This window comes from Argopecten irradians, chromosome 1 (genome assembly GCF_041381155.1).
Source record: "Argopecten irradians isolate NY chromosome 1, Ai_NY, whole genome shotgun sequence".
Lineage (NCBI taxonomy): Eukaryota > Metazoa > Mollusca > Bivalvia > Pectinida > Pectinidae > Argopecten > Argopecten irradians.
Genome location: NC_091134.1, coordinates 19,863,939 through 19,884,325, shown reverse-complemented (window position 1 = coordinate 19,884,325; position 20,387 = coordinate 19,863,939). Strand labels below are relative to the sequence as shown.

Sequence of the window (20,387 nt, the reverse complement as noted above, 5' to 3'; positions counted from 1 at the left end):
ATACGATTTATCTCATAAGTGTCACGGGGAAGTTGAGTGTGAATCTGATTACTAAATTATGTCGGGCACCAAGAACTCTTGACAAAAAGAGACTATGGTCGTTTTCGATTATACGTTTATGAATAAAAGACGGAACTGATGATTTTATATTGTTTCCAGGCGAGCCCTGAACAAAGCCCTCACAGGCCTGTATAAAAAAAATGTAGGTCAACCATTATTAACATATAATTACTTATAAAACGGTCGAACCGGTTGTTCCGAATAAAACGAAAACGGCCTTGTTTTATTACAGACGACGAACCTACAAGTGTTACTGGTATATAACTTATCTATTCTAAATCATCTACATAGTAATTAGCATGAACGTGAATCTACATAATTTGAGATTGGAGGACATTCTGTCCCTGAAAGAACACCGTAACACTGTCGTACCATATAAATGTCACCCAGTGAGTATTTCAATCTCTACACACACGCTAATTTATTACACCTGTACACTCTTACCTACGTTTCCAGTGCTGACTTTACGGACTTAAGATAACACTGTCATCTGATTGGTTAAAATTGTGACTGGTTGCCGGCTCGTCACACAGGTGTATAGTAAAACGTACATGTATATGAATATACGTCGACACGTCCCCGAGTTGATCAAGGTCAAGGTCATCTGTCGTACCCACGCTAAGGCAGCCAGGAAACCCGAGGTAAGTCGGAAATATTCCCTAGAATTATCGGCATGTTTTTTTTCGTGTATCGCATGCGGATACAATAAGATGATATTATGTTGCTGCTAATGTAACAAAACTGGTAGTCGATGGCGGCGTTTGAACGCCAATTCGATCAAATTAATCACCTGGAAATTTCAAGGTGAACGGGGATCATAGACGATTGCTCAATAGTGGACCGGCATGGCGAATGTAGAACCGCCGGGTTGGGTTATATACATTGGCTAGTAGACTAGCGTCCATATAATCAAGTATAGTGCTATGTTTGTGCACGTTGGTCGATTTTTACATTGCCTGGTAAATTTCTGGCTGTAACCTTGTGAGGTTGTGACGGACGGGAACATTTGGACATGCTTGACTGTTCTTACTCTCATTTATATATTCTCTGATCTACAGTTGTGTATATGTTTAGTTTGATGGTGGCTAACTCAATCTCTTTGGAGGAAAATCGATTGGTCAGCTGAGAGTAACGTTTAGTATTTATATCAATATACATATTAAAGATCCACATGACTTTTCATTGTATATTGTTACAAAATCTGACCTATATATTAGTTGTACTTATACATCCTTGTATGTTCTACCAGACTAGTTAATCTAGCGGCATTACCTTGATTTCTCATCATAATCTATGTTGAGTTTGTATAAACTATATCTACATGTATTAACCTAAACAAGGCAATCACTTGTCATAATACATTCCTCTTTATATTTCACATACACTATGTAGGTTATGTATATAGAACAATAGCTCTGGTTAACCTAGCTGAGCGTTTATCAAATTCTATATAACAGAATCCATATGAAAAGAAGCGTTTAATGTATCTGTACATACTATGGCCTCTGGCCATTTAATGATTATGTATTTGAAGATTGGAATTATGCAATGACTAATATCACGCATCTAAATAGGTGATTTGTGAATTTCAAAACTTACATAAGAGAAGCGGTTTTGTTTAGATAAAACAAGTATTACTTAATAAGATATAACAAAATATGATTCCAAAAAATTAAAAAGGCAAGGTTTAATATCATTGCTGCTATATACTTTAGTTCTGACAGAACCATGTGATATGTGTCTGTTTCATATTAGTCATAACACATGTGCTAGGATGAACCATTGACCTTCAGTTTTGTATAACCTGCATTAGCAACGGTAATACAGTGCATGCTAGATGTCGAAAAGAACGAATTTGACATACGAATGTCACTCATAAATTTCCTCCAGTGCGATACACATGGAGCGATGCTATCTACTACAGCTGGCGTACGCGTAGTACTGCAACGTTTAGTTAGCTTGACTTCATCTACATAATGTACCATCATACTCATATTGGTAATTCGATATTTTTTATATTTGTTCATTTAACATCACTAGTTAATGCATCCACTATTATTAAATGCGAGTAAATATATTAAATTAAAAGTTTTAATTATGGATGTTGGTTCAGGATTTAAAAGTTTGTGAAAGGGTGACTATACTTTATATAAGCTTACTTACATTTGGAAGGTGACTTAACGCTACGTACCTTACGGTGGATACTGGATAATAAAATATATGATCATCGCTATACCAAAGATCGTACGTTATTTAAATTTATAGAGCAATAACATTGAGAATTGGGCATATTGGAGGCACATATTATCAGCTTTATTTTGCGTCACCTCTAGGTAGGGTGAACTTATGTTTTCTTCAGATTGTTGTCCTAACTATTAAGAGTGATGTCCACTATTAAATGGGGATGAAGGTATTAGGAGGTGCTACCCATATTAGCTGTGTTCGTCTTGTACTGACCTGTCTTGCCTATATTTTATCTGGAGGTGGACATGTTTTTGTCACAGACATTTGGTTTCTAGTTTACTTTTATTTATTTTCACGAATAACCCTGTGATATAAACCAGACAGACTCTAGATATTTCTTACGGTGTAACAATTAATCATAGAATATGACGTAAGTTTGTTGCCACGGTAACAAGAAGTCCAGGTGATGTGTATTGCCGCAAGAGGCTGAGCGCATCACGGCGTGACAAAGAATATGGATACTGATGCTGACACTGAGAGAGTCGGTAGCAACGTCATGTGTTATAATGAAATCAATACATCTCCACGTGACCTGATGTATAATTAACGACTTGTCGCTGATAGAGTCGTATACGTACACTCGTACAATCTAGACACACTCATCACTGTACCTACTTACTATCTAGTGTCCATCGCGATAGGCATTTCATACCGAATCCGCATACCTGGTATTGATGTGATTACATATCTGCCATTACGAATGCACGTGTTTTCAGTACATTGACGTTTGAACATGTATACATGTATAGTCGATCAACAGACGACAATATACTTCAGATCAATAACAGATTGGTGCACATGTATAATTGTATACAAATTTGATATTGCAGTGCAAATTCTTATGTCATTCCGAGAACTGCAGTAATCACCTAAATTACCTGATACTGTTACATAATCTACTTATTACATTTGAACTTTTTGTTATCTAGTCTCTTTATAGAAAATTTGGACACGCTAGATTGAAATTTCGTGTGATTGGACAACATACATGTATAAAAGCACTCTCCTATATATGTGATGTGTGAAGCATACAGGAGAATTGACCTAATTTCAATCCAAACTACTAAAACGTAACAGCAGAATATTATCAACGACACTAAGTCCAGATATAAATGTAGACTTTGAACAATGTCCAGGTCCCTGTGTCTGTACAGGGACCCCAATGCCCAGGTCCCTGTGTCTGTACAGGGACCCTACACTAACAATGCCCAGGTCCCTGTGTCTGTACAGGGACCCTACACTAACAATGCCCAGGTCCCCGTGTCTGTACAGGGACCCTACACTAACAATGCCCAGGTCCCTGTGTCTGTACAGTGACCCTATACACTATGTACACCCGCAGGCTAACCGTAAATGGCGATAAAAACACACACATGATAATTGTTATTGGACAAGAGGTCTTATCTATTAGTGGACCCGTCAAACAATATGTAAAGTCCTCTAGTCCCTAAGGGTCTTGACACGGGTCCTGCTCCCCTGGGTAAATATTGGTAACATGACAATAGACTCCATGAATGTGCCCAGTGATTGTAACCCCGGGGTATATACTTACAGGCAGATCAAAGACAGACCTCTGCTTTACCTGTGACCGGGCCTTTGTTCCCGGTTGTAGTACATTTGTGTTCTGCTTTTAACATCGGATTAGAGTTGTGTCCATGTCACATTCTTTAGTGTTATAATATGTAGAGTTATCATTTTAATCTTAATGTCGTGTTTTAATTGTAATCAGATTAATTTTAGACGTTATAATGTATACTATTGGAATGGAAGAATCCACATATTATATTAAGTCAGGTGCCTTTTATATCAAAATTTTTACATGGTTGGTACAGTCTTCAAAGTGAATATTACTTTCCAAACAGTAAATTTGCATTTGTAAATCAAGAACTTTGGACAAACATTTGACGTGAAACAAATTTTGATTGTGTTGATCACCAATTATTGAATTTGCACCAATTGCCATTGAACGCAGAGAACGGATAAAGTCATGAAAAATATTAGAACTGGATTAGATTCGTAAGTTCCGAAACTGGACGGAAATGGCCGAGTGACAACACAGTACAAAGCAATGACCGATAATTTAATCAAAATGTCTGTTTGTTTTAAGTATCTTGTTTATTTTTTTTGTTTGATGTTTTTAAAATATATCCCCATCCTGTAGTTAGATACGCATTTTACGTACGTCATGAGTTCGTAAACTTCTTTAAAAATGCATAGTACACGGCAGGTATATTTAACAACATTAGTTCTTGACCAAAACTAATCTCGCTTGTTTTTCCTATGAATATGTTACTTTTGACGCCATACATTTGGAACGCACAACTTATGGTGAAGTTTAACACGGAAAAGGAACAATCGATTTACTGCAATGTATTGCCAGCATTAGATATTTATGTGAAATCGTGATTAACCGTATTCAGAAGTTTAACTGGGAGCACCCCACTTGTTACAGTAACCGTCTTAAACGTAACGTACAAAGCATTCGTTTCGCCCAATTTACAATTAATAAATCATGATGACCATAACCATCTTGTCATGAAGGATTGCCCCCTCCCCGCCTCTTGTATTTTGCTACCAATGATTTTTAAAAGCTCTTTTTTTTAACAAGACTTGCAGTACTAGTTAGGAATTAGCAGTAGCAGTAATCCGTAAATTGTTGATGTTTCGAAGTCTACTGACCTAACATAAACCGGAAGTGTTCATGTTAATATGTCTATCGCCTTACATAGAGCGGAAGTTGTTTATGTTGAGGAGACTATCGACCTTATATAAACCAGAAGTTGTTTGTCTCCAGAAGTCTATCAATCTAACATAAACCGGAAGGTTTTGTTTAAACTGTTCATGTTGAGAAGTCTACCGAACTTAATAATCAGAAATGTTGTTGATGTTGATAAAGATTTACACAACAATGCTGCACTTTTAAAATTAAACATAACAGCTTGACAATGGACTCTCGCAATTGACCTATAAGCCTTTCATATTGCTTCAACCTTGATCAAAGAGCTTTTTGCAATTTCCAAAACAAGAAATGTCACCGGAGAACTTCCTTACGGCTGCAGCAGCCCATGTATTGCTTTTCCTCGGCCCGGTCGATAAATACAATTTCCAATCAAGAGAGTTTGGCTGTAATCCAGTGACCTTTAGGAACAGCCCAAAGAAAATCCATAGCCTGAAATAGTCATTGACATAGCCGTCCACGAACGGTACCTCCACCAGTATAGTCTGAAGCTCATTCGGGGATCGTTCTCAACACATGTTAAAACTGTAAAGGGTGCTTACATATAGTGTTACATAGGCATGGACGAGAACATAGGTTTGAGCGTTCACTTTTGATCGGTAACCGTTTGTCATCGGTTCGAGTGATGTTACGAATAATGTTTGTATATTTTATGGTGATTACCTTCACTCAAAACGAATGACATAGAAGGACAACGCCATCCGAGAATTAATTTGTAGAATGCGTTTCTACAACAATAGAGCTATGTATTCTACACGGGAATTGTGTTAGAATGATTTTAATTTTACTGGAGATTCAACCACTGCAGCTGTTGTATTCTAACTTTGAATTATTCGTTGTATAGTGGTCTAACTATGAATCCATCGATTAGATATTTATTTTGCTGATATTGGAATATAATTGAAACTTTTGACTCCATTTTCTTTACAGGATCTTGACAGGAAGTAGTCGCTGATAAGAGGAATATGGCGTCAATCAGTTTATCACTTCTGGCCTTGTTGGCACTGGCAACCACTTCATATGGAGCAGGTAAGCAAACAGACAAACGGCACCCCTTTTATTTCAAATGTCTCTCAGAGACAATGATTACTGTATTACTACTTCTATTATGTTTATATAAATTTCCTAAGTCATGGAATACACTTTCATTACCAATGCTTGCAAATCTTTCGTTGAGAAAGTTTACATTGCAAACTTGACGTGTCATTTTGTAGGAAATTGGTACCACCTTGAATTATGGTTGCACATAATTGTTCATACGTAACTGCAATCTTTAACGTACAGTATTTGTTAATGAAATTACGCGCGTATAATGCTTTCACTTTTTTTGTTGGGTAACAATATTGGTTTCATTACTGGTATTTCATACGTCTTTTATTCAGTGAAACAAGTAAATTTGGATGATAACTGTGACATGACAACAACAGAATTGGCTGTGAGCGATAAAGCAGTTATCTCTACAGCCGGTAACGTTCCACTTGGAGGAGGCGATTGCGTCAAAAAGTTCATTGCCTTGGACACATTGAACCAATGCGATGACGCAGTGGTATTGTGTGTAAACGTCACTGCAAAGAACACCATGTGCTACGTCAACGCCGAATTCACGTCAAACTCCAAGGTCTTGGTAAGTCCATTTACATATTTTGTATATAAGGTAAAGCCTCTTTCAAGCATTGGTGTAACTCATGTCGATCCAATCCAGTCCCATCCAGATTTCATGGTGAGGCAGTAGCATTTAAGGTTTAATGCTGTAAGAGTGAAAACCAAAAGTTTATTTCTTTTCTTGTGGTAAATGAATAAAAGCGATTGACTAATAAAATCATCAGTATACATGAAGCTATAAATGTATTCAACGAAAATGAGTCAAATAACCCAGTTTATCCAGATACAAAGTACTCATATCCAACAATACAAAGATGAATTATTTAGTTCAAATTATGTGCATCTGTATATGTTTTGACTGAACATTGTTTTTAACAGAAATTGGATTGTCCACCGGCATTACCAGCTGCTGAATGGTGTGTGAACGGTCAACGAGAAATGACCCTTAGACTGTACCAGAACCCTATCAAGGACCACAGCCCCTACAACTTCACCGCCGATGTGTTTGCCCGTTGTGCCTCATATGACATCAACCCAAACAAAGGTGGTCAGAGTTCTGGCGGACGAATGGGACCGAACGAGGAAGATAGTAAGTGTTCTGTTTCATATTGCCAGAATTTTCTATCCTTTATCACAAAACAAGTGTATAATTGCTTCTGATGGGCCTGGGCAACACAATTGCTGATTTCTACTTTTGTTTTGTTTCAGTTATCTTCGTTGATATAGAGGAGGCCGTCCACAACACCCGTATCATCGGTATCGTGGTTGGAGTGTGTCTAGCCTGTATGTTCCTCGTAGCCCTCCTTATCACATACTACTACTACAAAAACAAAGCCTACTCAGGTGTTCCCTCTGATGCATAAGTCACTTCCGGTTCCCACGATTCCCAACAACTCTAATCTCGCTCAACCAGACGCAGACGTCTGAATCAGGCGTCTGGTTGAACGAGACTTTAGCAACTCCTGTGAGCATGATTGCAGTGGTGCTTGTTGCGTGATGGGAAGAAAAAACGTACCGATGACTTGGAGATATTTTGGAACATTAGTCAGTTTTGGCTAAACCTACCACATGAATGTCTCAACAAACTCATGACTGGAGAGAAAAAAAGAAAAAAAAATAGTTTCCACCACGATTTTTTGTACTCGGAGAGTTGTGAGGGCGTGTGAAAGAATTTTGGTGTATGTTTCAGTAAGTGATAGCATCATTGTTTTGTATTGTATTTTATAAAATGAGACGGATTGCAATTTTTCCTGCAAAACAATTTAGTTAAATATATATTCACAACAAATTTTGTATTAGGTACTTACTTATAAAAACTTAATAAATATATTTCATCTAATACATTTTACTACAATTGATGTAAATATCCAAAAGCATAATTCCCAAATTCTCGCTTAAATAGAGATTCTTAAGTAAGGTGTGTGGCAGCATGGTGTGCAAGAAGTTAAACGTGAGGATCGACAAATGTGTTTGTGCATTTTAAACCTATGCCAGGACGTCCAAGCGACGCTCATATAACCGAAAATATTCCTATGAATTAGTTATATTATGGTTTAAAACCAACAGCAATATTTTGTTCACTTTTTCAAAATTTATATATTGTATATGTTATTTACGATGTGTTGTTTATGTAAAGCTCAGGATGAACGAATGTTAAAGGTTTTAAAATTGGTTCCGAGAATTTTTTCCTGTGTGTTTTAGATTGTTCATTTAATTTCAAACCTAGTTCAAGGAGCTTATACATTGTGAAATTCCAGTATCATCGCACCGTTATTGATGTTACATAATGCCTTTAGTGTTTGTGATAATTCTCTTACACTAACAAATGTGCATTGTATGAAAGCGTCAAGGGGCATTATGCTATTTGGTAGGTTTTCATAAAATACGTATATATGACGTAGTGAAATGTCAGTTTAGTTTGATATTGTGAAATGTTATCATACATTTAATCTCTATCAGATACATACCATTCCACAACGTCGGTCATATACATGTTCCATTCAACTGGCTTCATACAACGTCATTGTGAACGAAAATTTCTAATTCAAAGTATTAGGGAAAAGAGTCACAAAACTTTATTTAGAATATAATCATATATGACTCAAAGTCTTTGTAAAACGTCCACGCAAGCAATACTTAAAGTTGTAGATTTATATTTACTGTTTTACAATGTAATTGCAGTAAAAAGACATCATGATCAGCCGCTGGAGATTGTCGGACCAAAGTTTTAAATATTAATATAAAAGTATGTAATAAAACAAAATAAACACATATATATTTCCACTGTTTAATAAGCCATACTTTTTTTTATACGTAATGGAATTTTAATCTCTTAACACCGTCATTTATAATCTATTTAGAATACGTTGCAACTTTATCATTAGGATACTATTTTAAGTGTGTAGTTAGTTTCACGTATGCTGAGTGGTCATTCGATTACTGGCTAGCGAAATTGGCACGTGAGGTTTGCATGTGAAACGCCATATGAGGATGGTAAGTTATGTGACTTTGGCTAGATGAGGTTTGTAAGTCATGTGACCTTGGCCAGGAACGTTGCTTGTGTTTTTTGGTGATGAAGATTTTAGTTATTACTGATATTGGCAGATGGAACACAACTGGTCACATGACGTTGCTTAGGAACCTGTCACGTTGCGATGAGAGAGGGGAAGGTCACGAATGTTATGTTTGACACTTCTGGTGTGATATTGTGAAGTTTGCCTATTCGTAATACTATAGATGCACAGTTCAGTTTTCTGTAGTAGAACAAGGATTATCCCTTATTAAGCATTTAACAAATATAGATTGTATTCTTTATTTTATGACCTATTGTCGCAAAATTTCTATTTTCTTATTAAAATATCCAATTTTAAGTTGAATCATTTATTAACAAAACAACCAACCCTATTGTTTCATTGAATAATTGAGGGTATAAAGTAACGGTCATCATTGATTGAGGATATCACAAATGATATAAGTATTCTATTGTTCACCATCTGTAATTTTGAGATTATCGTGATTTTTAGTGTCATTGCCATGGTTTGATAATTTTCAGATTTTCTCCACAACAATGTGTAACCCAATGCCTTACATGTAAACAAGATGTTCTTTTGAAAGATCTCGATTTTGATGTTGGAAATATAAGTACATGTAACGAATAACACTACAAGTGTTTGTAGCACCGTTAGGAAATTGTGCAATTGTCATAGATAAACAGAGGGATCCTACAAAAAAGTTAATAGATCTAGACCTTTCTTAGTTGAATTGGAAATAAATAATTTTTTAATTTTACAACGTGTTTTGTTTGGTTTGATTTTATCAGTTTAACGTCCAATTAACAGCCGGGTCATTTACAGTAAGGACTTGATGGAGGACAGTCAGAATACCCGGAGAAAAACCACCGACCAGCAAGCGGTACCAGGCAACTCACAACTCGGAGGCGGATAGCTTGTGGTAATATGGCGAGACATCTTAACCACTCGGCCACCACAAACCAAAACTTATTTTGCTTTTGATGATGTAACTTATTAGCTCACCTGACCCCGATTTCTCGAATCAAACTTAAGTCAAAAAATGACTTAAGTAAAAAATCATATACGTTACATAAGGAGAAAAACTTAAGTTTTGACTTAAGGCCCATTACCTTTCCGAAACGGCTTATAATTATTAAAATGGGAATGTAAAACGAGACCGATAATTTTGAAGAGTCACAAAAATTATTAACTTGCCGTTTATACTACACGTATCATCACCTTCTGAACAATTTTATTAAAATAAATAAAATGTTAATTTTCATAACGCGGTTAGTTTTATGTTTCCCGCCGTCATCCTAAATACTGCGCGGTAGTTGACTATCGCTGCGCCAGACGGCAAAACAGCGAAATGGCTCTCCTCTGTTTTCATATATTACGGGAGAAACCATGCATATTTTTGGTGCTGTTACCTCATCTTATGCCATCGATATATATTTTCTGATGTTATACATGTTTTAACGAAACCTTTATGTTTTAGTTTTGACTTAAGTCTGCACTTAAGTTTCGAGAAATCGGGGCCTTCGTAAGAGCCGGTGTGCTTGTGCCATGGAGCGGCGTCCGCCGTTCGTCCGTCCGTTCATCCGTCAACATTTCCTTTAAATCACTACAAGCCGAGTTCTGCATGGATTGTAACCTAATTTGGCCAGAATTATCATTAGGGAAGGGGAACAGAGTTTGTGTAAATTTTGGGATTACAAACCATGTGAACGATACAGGCCCCTGGGCCTCTTGTTTTTTATGTCTAAGGTCAGTATATGATAATTGTCTCGCATTAAATTCGAACTCCAAATCAGTCGAGACATCCATTCGTTTATCAATGTTAATCTTATGATTCTATTTTAGGTTATTCACACTTCCTAAAATATTACTTAGATTTCAATGTTACCTTTGTCTAGAACGAATCGGCCGGGTACGAATTAGTCCTTATGTGTCGTAGTGGAGCACTGCCTCCGAAATTCACAGTTTTCTATACTTTTTTGTAGGTTTCCAATTATTTCATGCGTATAAATTCATTTACATATTATTTTTGTCCAAAACAAACATAATTACTATTCTTAAAATCTACCGTACCGCTCACAAGACGTCAAATTCACAATTTGTGAACTTGCTGTATAAATTCTAATCCAGAAAGACCTTCATGTGTATTATGTAAAAAAAAATAACGCCTCGATGAGAATTTGATTTTTTAATGGTTCAGTTTTATTTCCTAGTAGGTAAGCGATATCAAACAGGAACGATAAAATGCAAACAAACGTTTTATGATAGTTTGCATAATCATTACTTTGATCCATTAGCAGTAATAGGCACCAGTTGTAGCTCAAAAGACGACACAATTTTCTGTCTAAAAGTCTTCTGAGCAACAATATTGCAGCTTACCTTTTTCAACCGTCAAGACACATTGAAAGAGTCGACCTTCCCTCAATGTCAAAGGGGGGTCAAAAAGGACATTTTATAGAAGTAAACTTACCAATGACTAAAAGGTCTAGAGAGCCGATATTGTTCACGACTGAATATTTCACAGACTTCTTGTCAATAACTAAGAGGTTTAAAGAACTGACCATGTCGTTGCATGCTTGGACGAAGGACTACCCTACTTCTGAGGTCAGAGCAGTCAAATCTGTGAAAATCTCCAAATGTTAAGTTCCAAGTTTTTTATTCACCAAATGCAAGACAGGCTACAGCATATAGGTTATAATTCTCCAAATGGCTTAAAGGGACAATTCAGTCTAAGATTACATTGCAATTTGCACATATGTCGGAAACAAAGCAGTTGTAATGAAAGTGAGATTAGTTGTTTTACTGTGAACCGATATGCCAGAATATGCCACTGTAGTGAAATGTATGTGAAAATGTTCAAACTCGCTCGCTGTCTGTCATAACACATTGTGGTCGGACGTCTTGTATAACGAACTCTGACCCTTGCTAGTGGAGTAATTTTTGTACAGAACTACTCGTGTCCGCTTTAACAGTTGTGTGTCAACTCCTCGGTGGTTATGTACATCACTTACGTGACATTGGCTCGGATACGAGTACAGCATACAGCTATACGATTTGGAATTCAACTGTTGAATAAGTCTTATTTAATTGTCCCTTTAAAAGTACTCAATTTATAGCATACTGTATGAATCACTTTCAAGTTTGTGAATTTGAGTGACCTTGACCTGCTCTCAAGGTCAGAGTGGTCAAATAAATAGGAAACTTACAACTTCTACTTATAGTCTTAATTGAGCCTTTTGTTAGTAGTGCATGTACATTGAAACGCCAGACATGTTGAGGATAGTGTAAATTAATGGCGAGAACTCGTAATATTAACATTCCAGATGTTTGGTTGCAAGCCATGGTGTTCTTACTAGTAATCCAGTGCTAAAATGTGATCTACATTTATCAGGATTCTGTAGATCAACTACAAGAAAGAAATGTATTATAGAACTATACCAATACCATAGACTGCTTGGTATGCAAGAAATACAAACAACATTTTTTTTTCTTGAAAAGTTCTTTTAATTTGAGGATTTCTTTTCTCAGTATAAAACAACACAAAATACAAAAATGTATATTTAATGGGATGAAAGATTGAGACTACAAAATACTCAGATGGTAACACTTAAGTTATAAAAAAAATTCCAATTTAGTCTTTTTGCCAACTCTAGTACATTCTTGTATGTCTGTTTTAACACCTAATGACTTAATTCCTGATCACAAAATATCTTTCTTCCTTGTAACATCAATGTTCTTTTAGCTTTAATAATAACAATGATTTCTTACGGGGTATTTTTTACAAAATACTTTAAACGCAAATATTTGGTGTTTTTTCAATTAGTGTATTATCAATTTAAAAATCTAGTTAATATGATGAAGGTGTTATTCTTTCTTCTCCTTTGGTGTATCATTAAAATGGAGGAAAACCAAACTAAATATAAGTACTCCAGCCATCATTGAAAAAGCACTGGCATAGTAGGGAAAGGCTGAGGGAATGAACCGCTCATACTGGGTGTGTTCTAGTGGACGCACAGAAACCTGTAAAACAAACAAGGATATGTAAGTACAGTATACATATTCTAAATCTTTTTTGTATTTCGCTGTATGTCAATATGTATTGAAGTTCTAAAAATGCTTATAAATAAAGAAAACTTAATCAATGTGAATACCTGGTAATCAACAACATAGCTACTGAATAGAATCATGAAAGATAAAATCAAATGTATTTGGTTAATTGCAATGAATATATATATTTACCACAAGTGGAAATTGATGTTCAATTTGTAACACTTATGACGACTTTTTTCCTCATGAAAACAAGACTCAAATAAAAGCATATAATTTGTTAAAATATCAAGACTTCTAACAATACATTTTGTGTCTGCTATTTTGTCTATACATCAGTAGCCAAATCAGAAACAAATCTTTTTGTTATATGACTGAGTTTTGCCGTTTTCTGATTGGTCTAGACCGTTTGGAATATCACCTTTCTCGGGTTGTTTACCAATTCCTCGTATTCACTTCCAAAAAGGTAAATATTTGTATAATATTTTTACCTGTGTGGTACTGTATAGGTGGGTGAATCCTATTCTGTTGTAGTCGACACGGAACTGGTAAACACCATATACATCAGGTAGCTTGAAGGTCACACCAAACACACCATCTAAAACAAAAGTCACACCATACAGATACTTTGTAAATTCCTTATAGTGTTCCTCACAAAAAGTTCACATGAACTACAACACACAAGCATTTTATTCATCACTATTTATGTATCAATTGAAAAAAAAAAGTTAGGGATCTTTCATTTTCATAATTCTTATGATTTTGTTTGCACTCTAAGGTTAAACAATGGGAGGTACAAAGAAATAAAGTAATGTTTGTAAATGCAAGACAAAATGTCTACACTTTCTTTATACATCAAAGTGGAATTGGTCAAGGCACAATGGAATATGATTTAATAAGTTTTACAGCCAACTTACTCTTGCTTGTCAAGAGGGTTCTCACAAATGGGTCGATGCGGACAAATTCGAGCTGGACATCCTTGTGGTCAAATGGCTTCCATTGTCCTCCCTTCAGCTCCTCAATCACGATGGAGTACTCCTGTAACACAAATACAGTGGTTATAATACAACTGGATACTCAATATCTGATTTATATTATCAATTATAGTAGACTTATAGAGAAGACCAAAAAAAATAGAGGAGGCCTAGGAGCTTAGATAATGTATAAGACTTGAAAATGTTACACTTTTAATTATTCTAATCTGACAAACACTTCATCACACCTTTCTTCAACAGAAATACCTTTTTATTTCTATCATCATTGACTTGTTAACAGTTTTTACAAATTCATTTCTTAATTCATAATAGTTGATTGTCTAAACCAGTATGTAACTTAAATCTTTGATGACTGTTTTATAATGACAAACCAGAACTTACCACTTCATCAAACACAGTGTAGGCGACTGGTGGTGCAGCCTCTCCCTTCTTGTTGTGTTTGACAGTTCCTACACGGAGGACTCCCTTCTCCTTGAACACCCACTGGGCTAGGCTCATGGACAACTGCTCATTTCCAGACTTGTCATGTCTGTCAACAGAAACAGAAAATCTTGTAAATTTTTTGGTACTGTATTTTTTTGAAATCTTTTACATCTATGACAGTCTTTACCTCCTCCAAGTTTTGTTTACACTGATATAGCAAGTTTTGTTAAATCAAATGAGTTTAAAAATATCCATTTCATGCTTTAAATACAGGTGATATATTTTTTCTCACTGGTTTTAACCAACATAAGAGTCCTAACCTAGTAAGGAAAGCTTCACTTTTCTCAACCATTGCTTTATAGTTTACAAAAGGGAAATAATTTCCAAGTTATCTGTGAAATTGTAAAAATTATTTCCCTTGATGAGCTGAGAACTATGATGATAAAATTAAAATGCACACTTACTTCATATTGGTAATGGCATGCTGTACAGATGAGGTGAAGAATTCATCACTGAAGAAGTCTAGGGATCCAACAAACATCACACGGGCGTTGTTTCTGGCTTGGAGAGCAGCCACCAACAAGGTGCTTTTTCCCACAGCGTGAGGGTACTATCAATTACGATAATCCAAAATTCATTTTAAATTCAGAACTTTAACTTTTTCTGAAATTACTTGAAAACAAAATTGTTAATGAGTTTGCTTGTCACTGACTCACATATGGCCTTTCCATTATGCTTTTCTTTCTATCTGACATGAACTTTTGTATACCATGATTAGAATAATTCTACACAACTTTTTCAAGACCTCTATATATATTTGACTGGCTCTACTAGTGTTAACTAGTGATCAGTTTGAGTTATTCTGTTTTATTTTTCCATATTATTTTCCTTTCAGTTGTTAGAGTTACTGAGGACAGGTCATGATAAGGAGTTCAAGGAAATCCAGAGTACATATAGAAAAATCATCGACATGCAAAATCAGTCTCTTGCACTCCTCAAATAGATTACACTTTGCCACCACATCCCAGTATCCTTACTCCAAATTCTTTAAAAGTCACTGTTGTAAAGGGGTGTAACAATACATCAGACTATTGATATATTGCGATCATATGCCTCCGAACTCGATCAATCGATGACAACATTCAAAAAGTTGATAACAATCGCCGATGGTACCCCAAACTATCAATAGTTTCAATAGTCAGATATTTTTTCTGTAACTTGGACTAAAATCATGTACTCACAGAGGTTTGATATACTAACGGACTAATAGTCACTATAAATGCCACTTTTCCATGCTTTTCAATCAAAACCCAAACACCGACAATGGTCTCAATCACGATCTCCATTGCATTTGGGTTGGTACTGACGATAGCAGGTAAAGGGAAGTAACTCTAAACCAATACTGCACTAGATGCATGTCATGGTGGCTAATTCATCGACTGCATTGTAATCGGGTTCACTTCAGAGTGCAATACTATCACAATACTATTGCAATTGTAGTCTGCAATAGTTAAACTATCGCAATTGTGTTTTCCTCGATAGCAATAGTATTGCAATAGTTGAAATTGTAGGCGATAGCCACCTCTACTGTTATAAAAACATTTTGCCGATACTTACATCCTCAATCTTGTTGTCTGGGTTGAAAGAGTAGGCAGTAGAAGATGCATGGAGTACATTCATAACCAGAGGGTTTTCAGGGTCAGCAATCATACTGTAATCAGGGTAAAGTCATTAATTTATCATTAGGGTCATATCATTGTCTATTACAGATTTATCTGTCTTTGTAGGTAGGTATTTATTGCTCTTGTGACACTGTAATTTCATTATAGGTGTATTTCCATAACATAAGCCCACAAATTACTGAATTCACAATTGATGCATACCAACAAATTAGACAATAATGTATTACAGATACAAAAAATGGAATAGTAACAGGAATACTATAAGTCTGATTATTAGAATAGCTAATTTATTAATTGAAGCTGCAGTATATATTGTTTTTTACTTTTGACAAGTATCAAATATATATGCTTTTATCCAAGATATTTGGATCAAATTAACCTACCCTACACCCCTGAAGAGGATAGGGGAGGTGGTCTGTGTTCCTACGATCATTGGAGCATCCAGTAAGTTTTTGGGATCTGCCACAATCAATGTATGCTGCAATCAAAATGATATTCATATAATTTTAACATAGGCCACCAATTTGCAAAATATAAGGCATCATATATGATATATTCATTTTGTTTTTCATAATTACTAAAATTGAAAATGATAACATATAAACAACAGCAGACCCAATTTTACACATGATGCTTGATTGGTTTAGTTTTAATCATGTATAGAAATGTTAGCAAAAGGAGTGAATTTGTGTAATCTACAGAAGTATAACACGTATACTACTATAACACAAAGGCAAACTATCTTTGCATAATCAAATAAATCAAAACAGTAAGTGTATAGCCTTCCATATACCTTTCCTTGATCTTGTGCATCATAATTCAAATGATCAATAACATTGGATTTTTCTTCATCAAATTCCAAACCACACTCTGTAGCCAACTCCCTCAGAGGATCGCCTACACATATAGATGATATAGGATTCAAAAACTTGTAAACTAACAAAGTAAAGGGACATAACTCATGGCATCAGTGAATATGTTTAGCTTTTTTGCAATTCTACCCTTGTTTTCTTAATTCTATTTTCTTTCATTACTATTTCTTTCACCCATTATCTACATATATTTCACTGTAGCTGACAGTTTTGTTTGTAAATGTTTTACTTTACTGATCTTACAATCAATCATTTGTTTCCATAAAGCACCACAAGTTGGGAGAGATATGTCATATCAGCAATATGAAACTTCAAAATATAAAAGATAAACAATATCTCAATAACGGGTTGATAATTTACCAATGTTGGAGCTTCCAGCCACCAAGATATTTCCTCCTCCATCAATGAAGTTAGTGATGGCAGCAACATCTACAGTTCCTCCAAATTCTATAAAAGAACATTGATTTAGACCGTGTTTTTTTTCAATATATGAAAATTACAATTGATCTATGAATTCAACAATCATACTTAAATAATGCAATAGTATGGTGTCTTTTACCTTCTACTGATGGGGAGAAGATGATCAGGTTGTCATACAAAAATTCTCCAAACTTCACCAGTGCCAAACCCCCATCATCAGCAGTCTTGAAAGTAAGTTCAAATCCTTGGTCTGCAAAATAAAAACATGGATTATCTTTACTTTACTTCAATTAAAGGCCTACAACCTTTCCGAAACGAATTTTAATTTCTAAAATGGAAAGTAAAACGAGATTGATATTTTTGTAGAGTCGCTAAAGTTATCAACTTACCATTAATAATACTAAATCATCACCTTCAATTTAATTAGAATAACTAAAATGCAAATTTTCATATCGCGGGTCGTCTTATGTTTCCCACTGTCGTCCTAAATACCGCGCAGTATTTGACTATCATTGCGTTAAAACCGCAAATTAGCGAAATGACTCTCCATTGTTATCATATATTACACAGAAAATCCTGCATGTGTTTGGTGTGGTAACCTCACCTTAGGACGTCATGGTATATATTTTCTGATGTTATTAATGTTTTTTAAGAAGCCTTTTTATTTTTCTCCGGAAAGGTATATATAGGTAGACAATATTAATATGCATTTATTCGATTCTCCTTAAAATTGCACTTTTACAGAGAAACACTAAAGATTCATGGCCATTAGTTGTGATGATGTAGCCTGAAACAACAGATGTAAGATTTTCGGTTAATGGTCTATATGGAGCGAAAGCAGGATATATGATTATGATTATGTGTTTTTTGTGGCCATTTTTTATTTATTTTGTGTTGTTTTTTGTTTTTGTTTTTTGCCAAAATCAATAGATCTTCTTCTTCTTCTGTTTACGGGACGCCGTCAAAATATGACGATTATGTCCCGGGGGACCTGTAGGGGTGCAAGGGTGTGAAAGGATTAGATTTGTGATTTTTTTTTTTTTTTTAGGTATATAGATAAAAGGTGTGTGCAGAACTAATGTGTGAGGGCTTCAAGGGCTACGTTGAAAATATGTGCCTTGCAGTCCTCGAGTGTAGTGCATTGTAACTGCTGCTACAGGGAGAAGATTCCATTGTGTTATTGTTTCGTGGGAAAAATGAATATTTGTATGTGTGTCCTTTGTAGCAGAGATAAGCAGTGTGGCTATGGAGTGTTTGTAGTTCGAATTTGTCTGAAAGCAGAGTGGCTTTGTGTGTTTGGTTCTGTGGTCTATGGTATGAGTATGGTCTGGTATTCGACGGCAACTTATTGTGTATTAATTTGTAGAAAAGTATCAATCTGTGTGTAGCCATCGTGTCTGTAATGTTGGCCTTTGAGTTGATGCTATGTTTTTATGGCAAAATTATCCATTTTTGTCATGGAATTAAATAGGCTGAACACGTCCTATTTTTCACATTATCGATATATTGGATTGTTAGATTAATCATTTACACGAAATGAATGAAAATTAATTTGTCGGGTTTATTACACTAGTTATCTCCCCTGTATTAACACTCGCCAGGTGCGCGATATAAATATGTAATAGGCTTACTCGTCAATGAAAAATGCGCATTTACCAATAACACTAATATGTAAGTCGTATATAGCATGGTTTGGTAAGCACTGTTATGCATCAGAGCATTTGACAGCATACCAGCTTTGCTTTGTGTTTGATTTCACTCAAATTGTTTCGGCAAATAAATGTGTGGAAGTGACGTGGCAGGTTGCCGGTAACCCCGTAAGCGTTTCGACAACTTTTTTACAAGTGTGCAAAACATAGTCCTTACCTCTAAGTGACTTGAAGAATACAGAATGTGTTTCTCGAATGGACCAATTATCCACTAACACCAATGTCCTTTTATTTGCGCTAACGCTGCAAACCACAGCAATCAACACAAACCGGCTACTTTCATCATGGGTGGCAGCCATCTTGTCTACTTCGATGTGAGTTAGTTATTTCGACTAAAATAGTCCGTTTTATTTGTCGGTTTATTACACTAGTTATCTCCCCTGTATTAACACTCGCCAGGTGCGCGATATAAATGTAATAGGCTACTCGTCAATGAAAAATGCATTTACCAATAACACTATTGTCGTATATAGCATGGTTTGGTAAGCACTCTTATGCATCAGAGCATTTGACAGCATACGAGCGTGTTTGATTTCACTCAAATTGCTTCGGCAAATAAATGTGTCGAAGTGACGTGGCAGGTTGCCGGTAACCCGTAAGCGTTCCGGCAACTTTTAACAATTTTGCAAAACATAGTCCTTACCTCTAAGTGACTTGAAGAATACAGAATGTGTTTCTCGAATGGACCAATTATCCACTAACACCAATGTCCTTTTATTTGCGCTAACGCTGCAAACCACAGCAATCAACACCAAACCGGCTACTTTCATCATGGTGGCAGCCATCTTGTCTACTTCGTGTGAGTAGTAATTCGACTAAAATAGTCCGTTTTATGTGCGGTTTAATATTCGACGGTGATTCTTCACAAATATGTATACGTTCATATATAAACAACTTATTATATTAATTAGAAATATTTTACTTTGAAAGGCTAAATTGTTGTAAAACCTTCCAAGGTATAAGCAAAAAGACCTACTTTCGATGCGGAAGAATGAGTAAACCCAAGAAAGTTTAGCCAATGAAAAACTGCCAACGTAGAATCCTTCAGAATGAGAGAAACAAAACATA

General features: G+C 35.6%; 2 protein-coding genes across 2 annotated transcripts; one reads left to right on the top strand and one right to left on the bottom strand.

The window, feature by feature from the left end:
• Positions 1-556: 556 nt before the first annotated feature.
• Positions 557-9,934, top strand: LOC138320132 (uncharacterized). The gene is made up of 5 exons (XM_069263193.1): positions 557-701; positions 5,972-6,070; positions 6,424-6,665; positions 7,022-7,232; positions 7,352-9,934. The coding sequence occupies exons 2-5, from the start codon at positions 6,007-6,009 to the stop codon at positions 7,504-7,506; spliced, it is 672 nt and encodes a 223-aa protein (XP_069119294.1). The 5' UTR covers positions 557-701; positions 5,972-6,006; the 3' UTR covers positions 7,507-9,934.
• Positions 9,935-12,651: 2,717 nt separating this feature from the next.
• LOC138320119 (dolichyl-diphosphooligosaccharide--protein glycosyltransferase 48 kDa subunit-like) lies at positions 12,652-19,623 on the bottom strand. Its single transcript, XM_069263186.1, has 11 exons — positions 19,477-19,623; positions 17,750-17,860; positions 17,551-17,637; positions 17,112-17,215; positions 16,702-16,796; positions 16,254-16,347; positions 15,101-15,246; positions 14,595-14,742; positions 14,136-14,256; positions 13,710-13,816; positions 12,652-13,191 (listed from the first exon to the last, which is right to left on the bottom strand). Exons 1-11 carry the CDS (start codon positions 19,616-19,618, stop codon positions 13,036-13,038), a joined length of 1,311 nt encoding a protein of 436 aa, XP_069119287.1. The 5' UTR covers positions 19,619-19,623; the 3' UTR covers positions 12,652-13,035.
• Positions 19,624-20,387: the final 764 nt, after the last annotated feature.

What these genes read in the sequence shown, in the direction of transcription:
- LOC138320132 (XM_069263193.1), top strand. Translation starts at nt 6,007, where the DNA reads ATGGCGTCAATCAGTTTATCACTTCTGGCCTTGTTGGCACTGGCAACC. An exon ending in CGTCAAACTCCAAGGTCTTG is followed by an intron (nt 6,666 to 7,021) that starts GTAAGTCCATTT and finishes TGTTTTTAACAG; the next exon opens with AAATTGGATTGTCCACCGGC. An exon ending in GGGACCGAACGAGGAAGATA is followed by an intron (nt 7,233 to 7,351) that starts GTAAGTGTTCTG and finishes GTTTTGTTTCAG; the next exon opens with TTATCTTCGTTGATATAGAG.
- LOC138320119 (XM_069263186.1), bottom strand. Translation starts at nt 19,618, where the DNA reads ATGGCTGCCACCCATGATGAAAGTAGCCGGTTTGTGTTGATTGCTGTG. An exon ending in ATTCTTCAAGTCACTTAGAG is followed by an intron (nt 17,861 to 19,476) that starts GTAAGGACTATG and finishes TTTATTTTGCAG; the next exon opens with ACCAAGGATTTGAACTTACT. An exon ending in CAGACAACAAGATTGAGGAT is followed by an intron (nt 15,247 to 16,253) that starts GTAAGTATCGGC and finishes CGTAATTGATAG; the next exon opens with TACCCTCACGCTGTGGGAAA.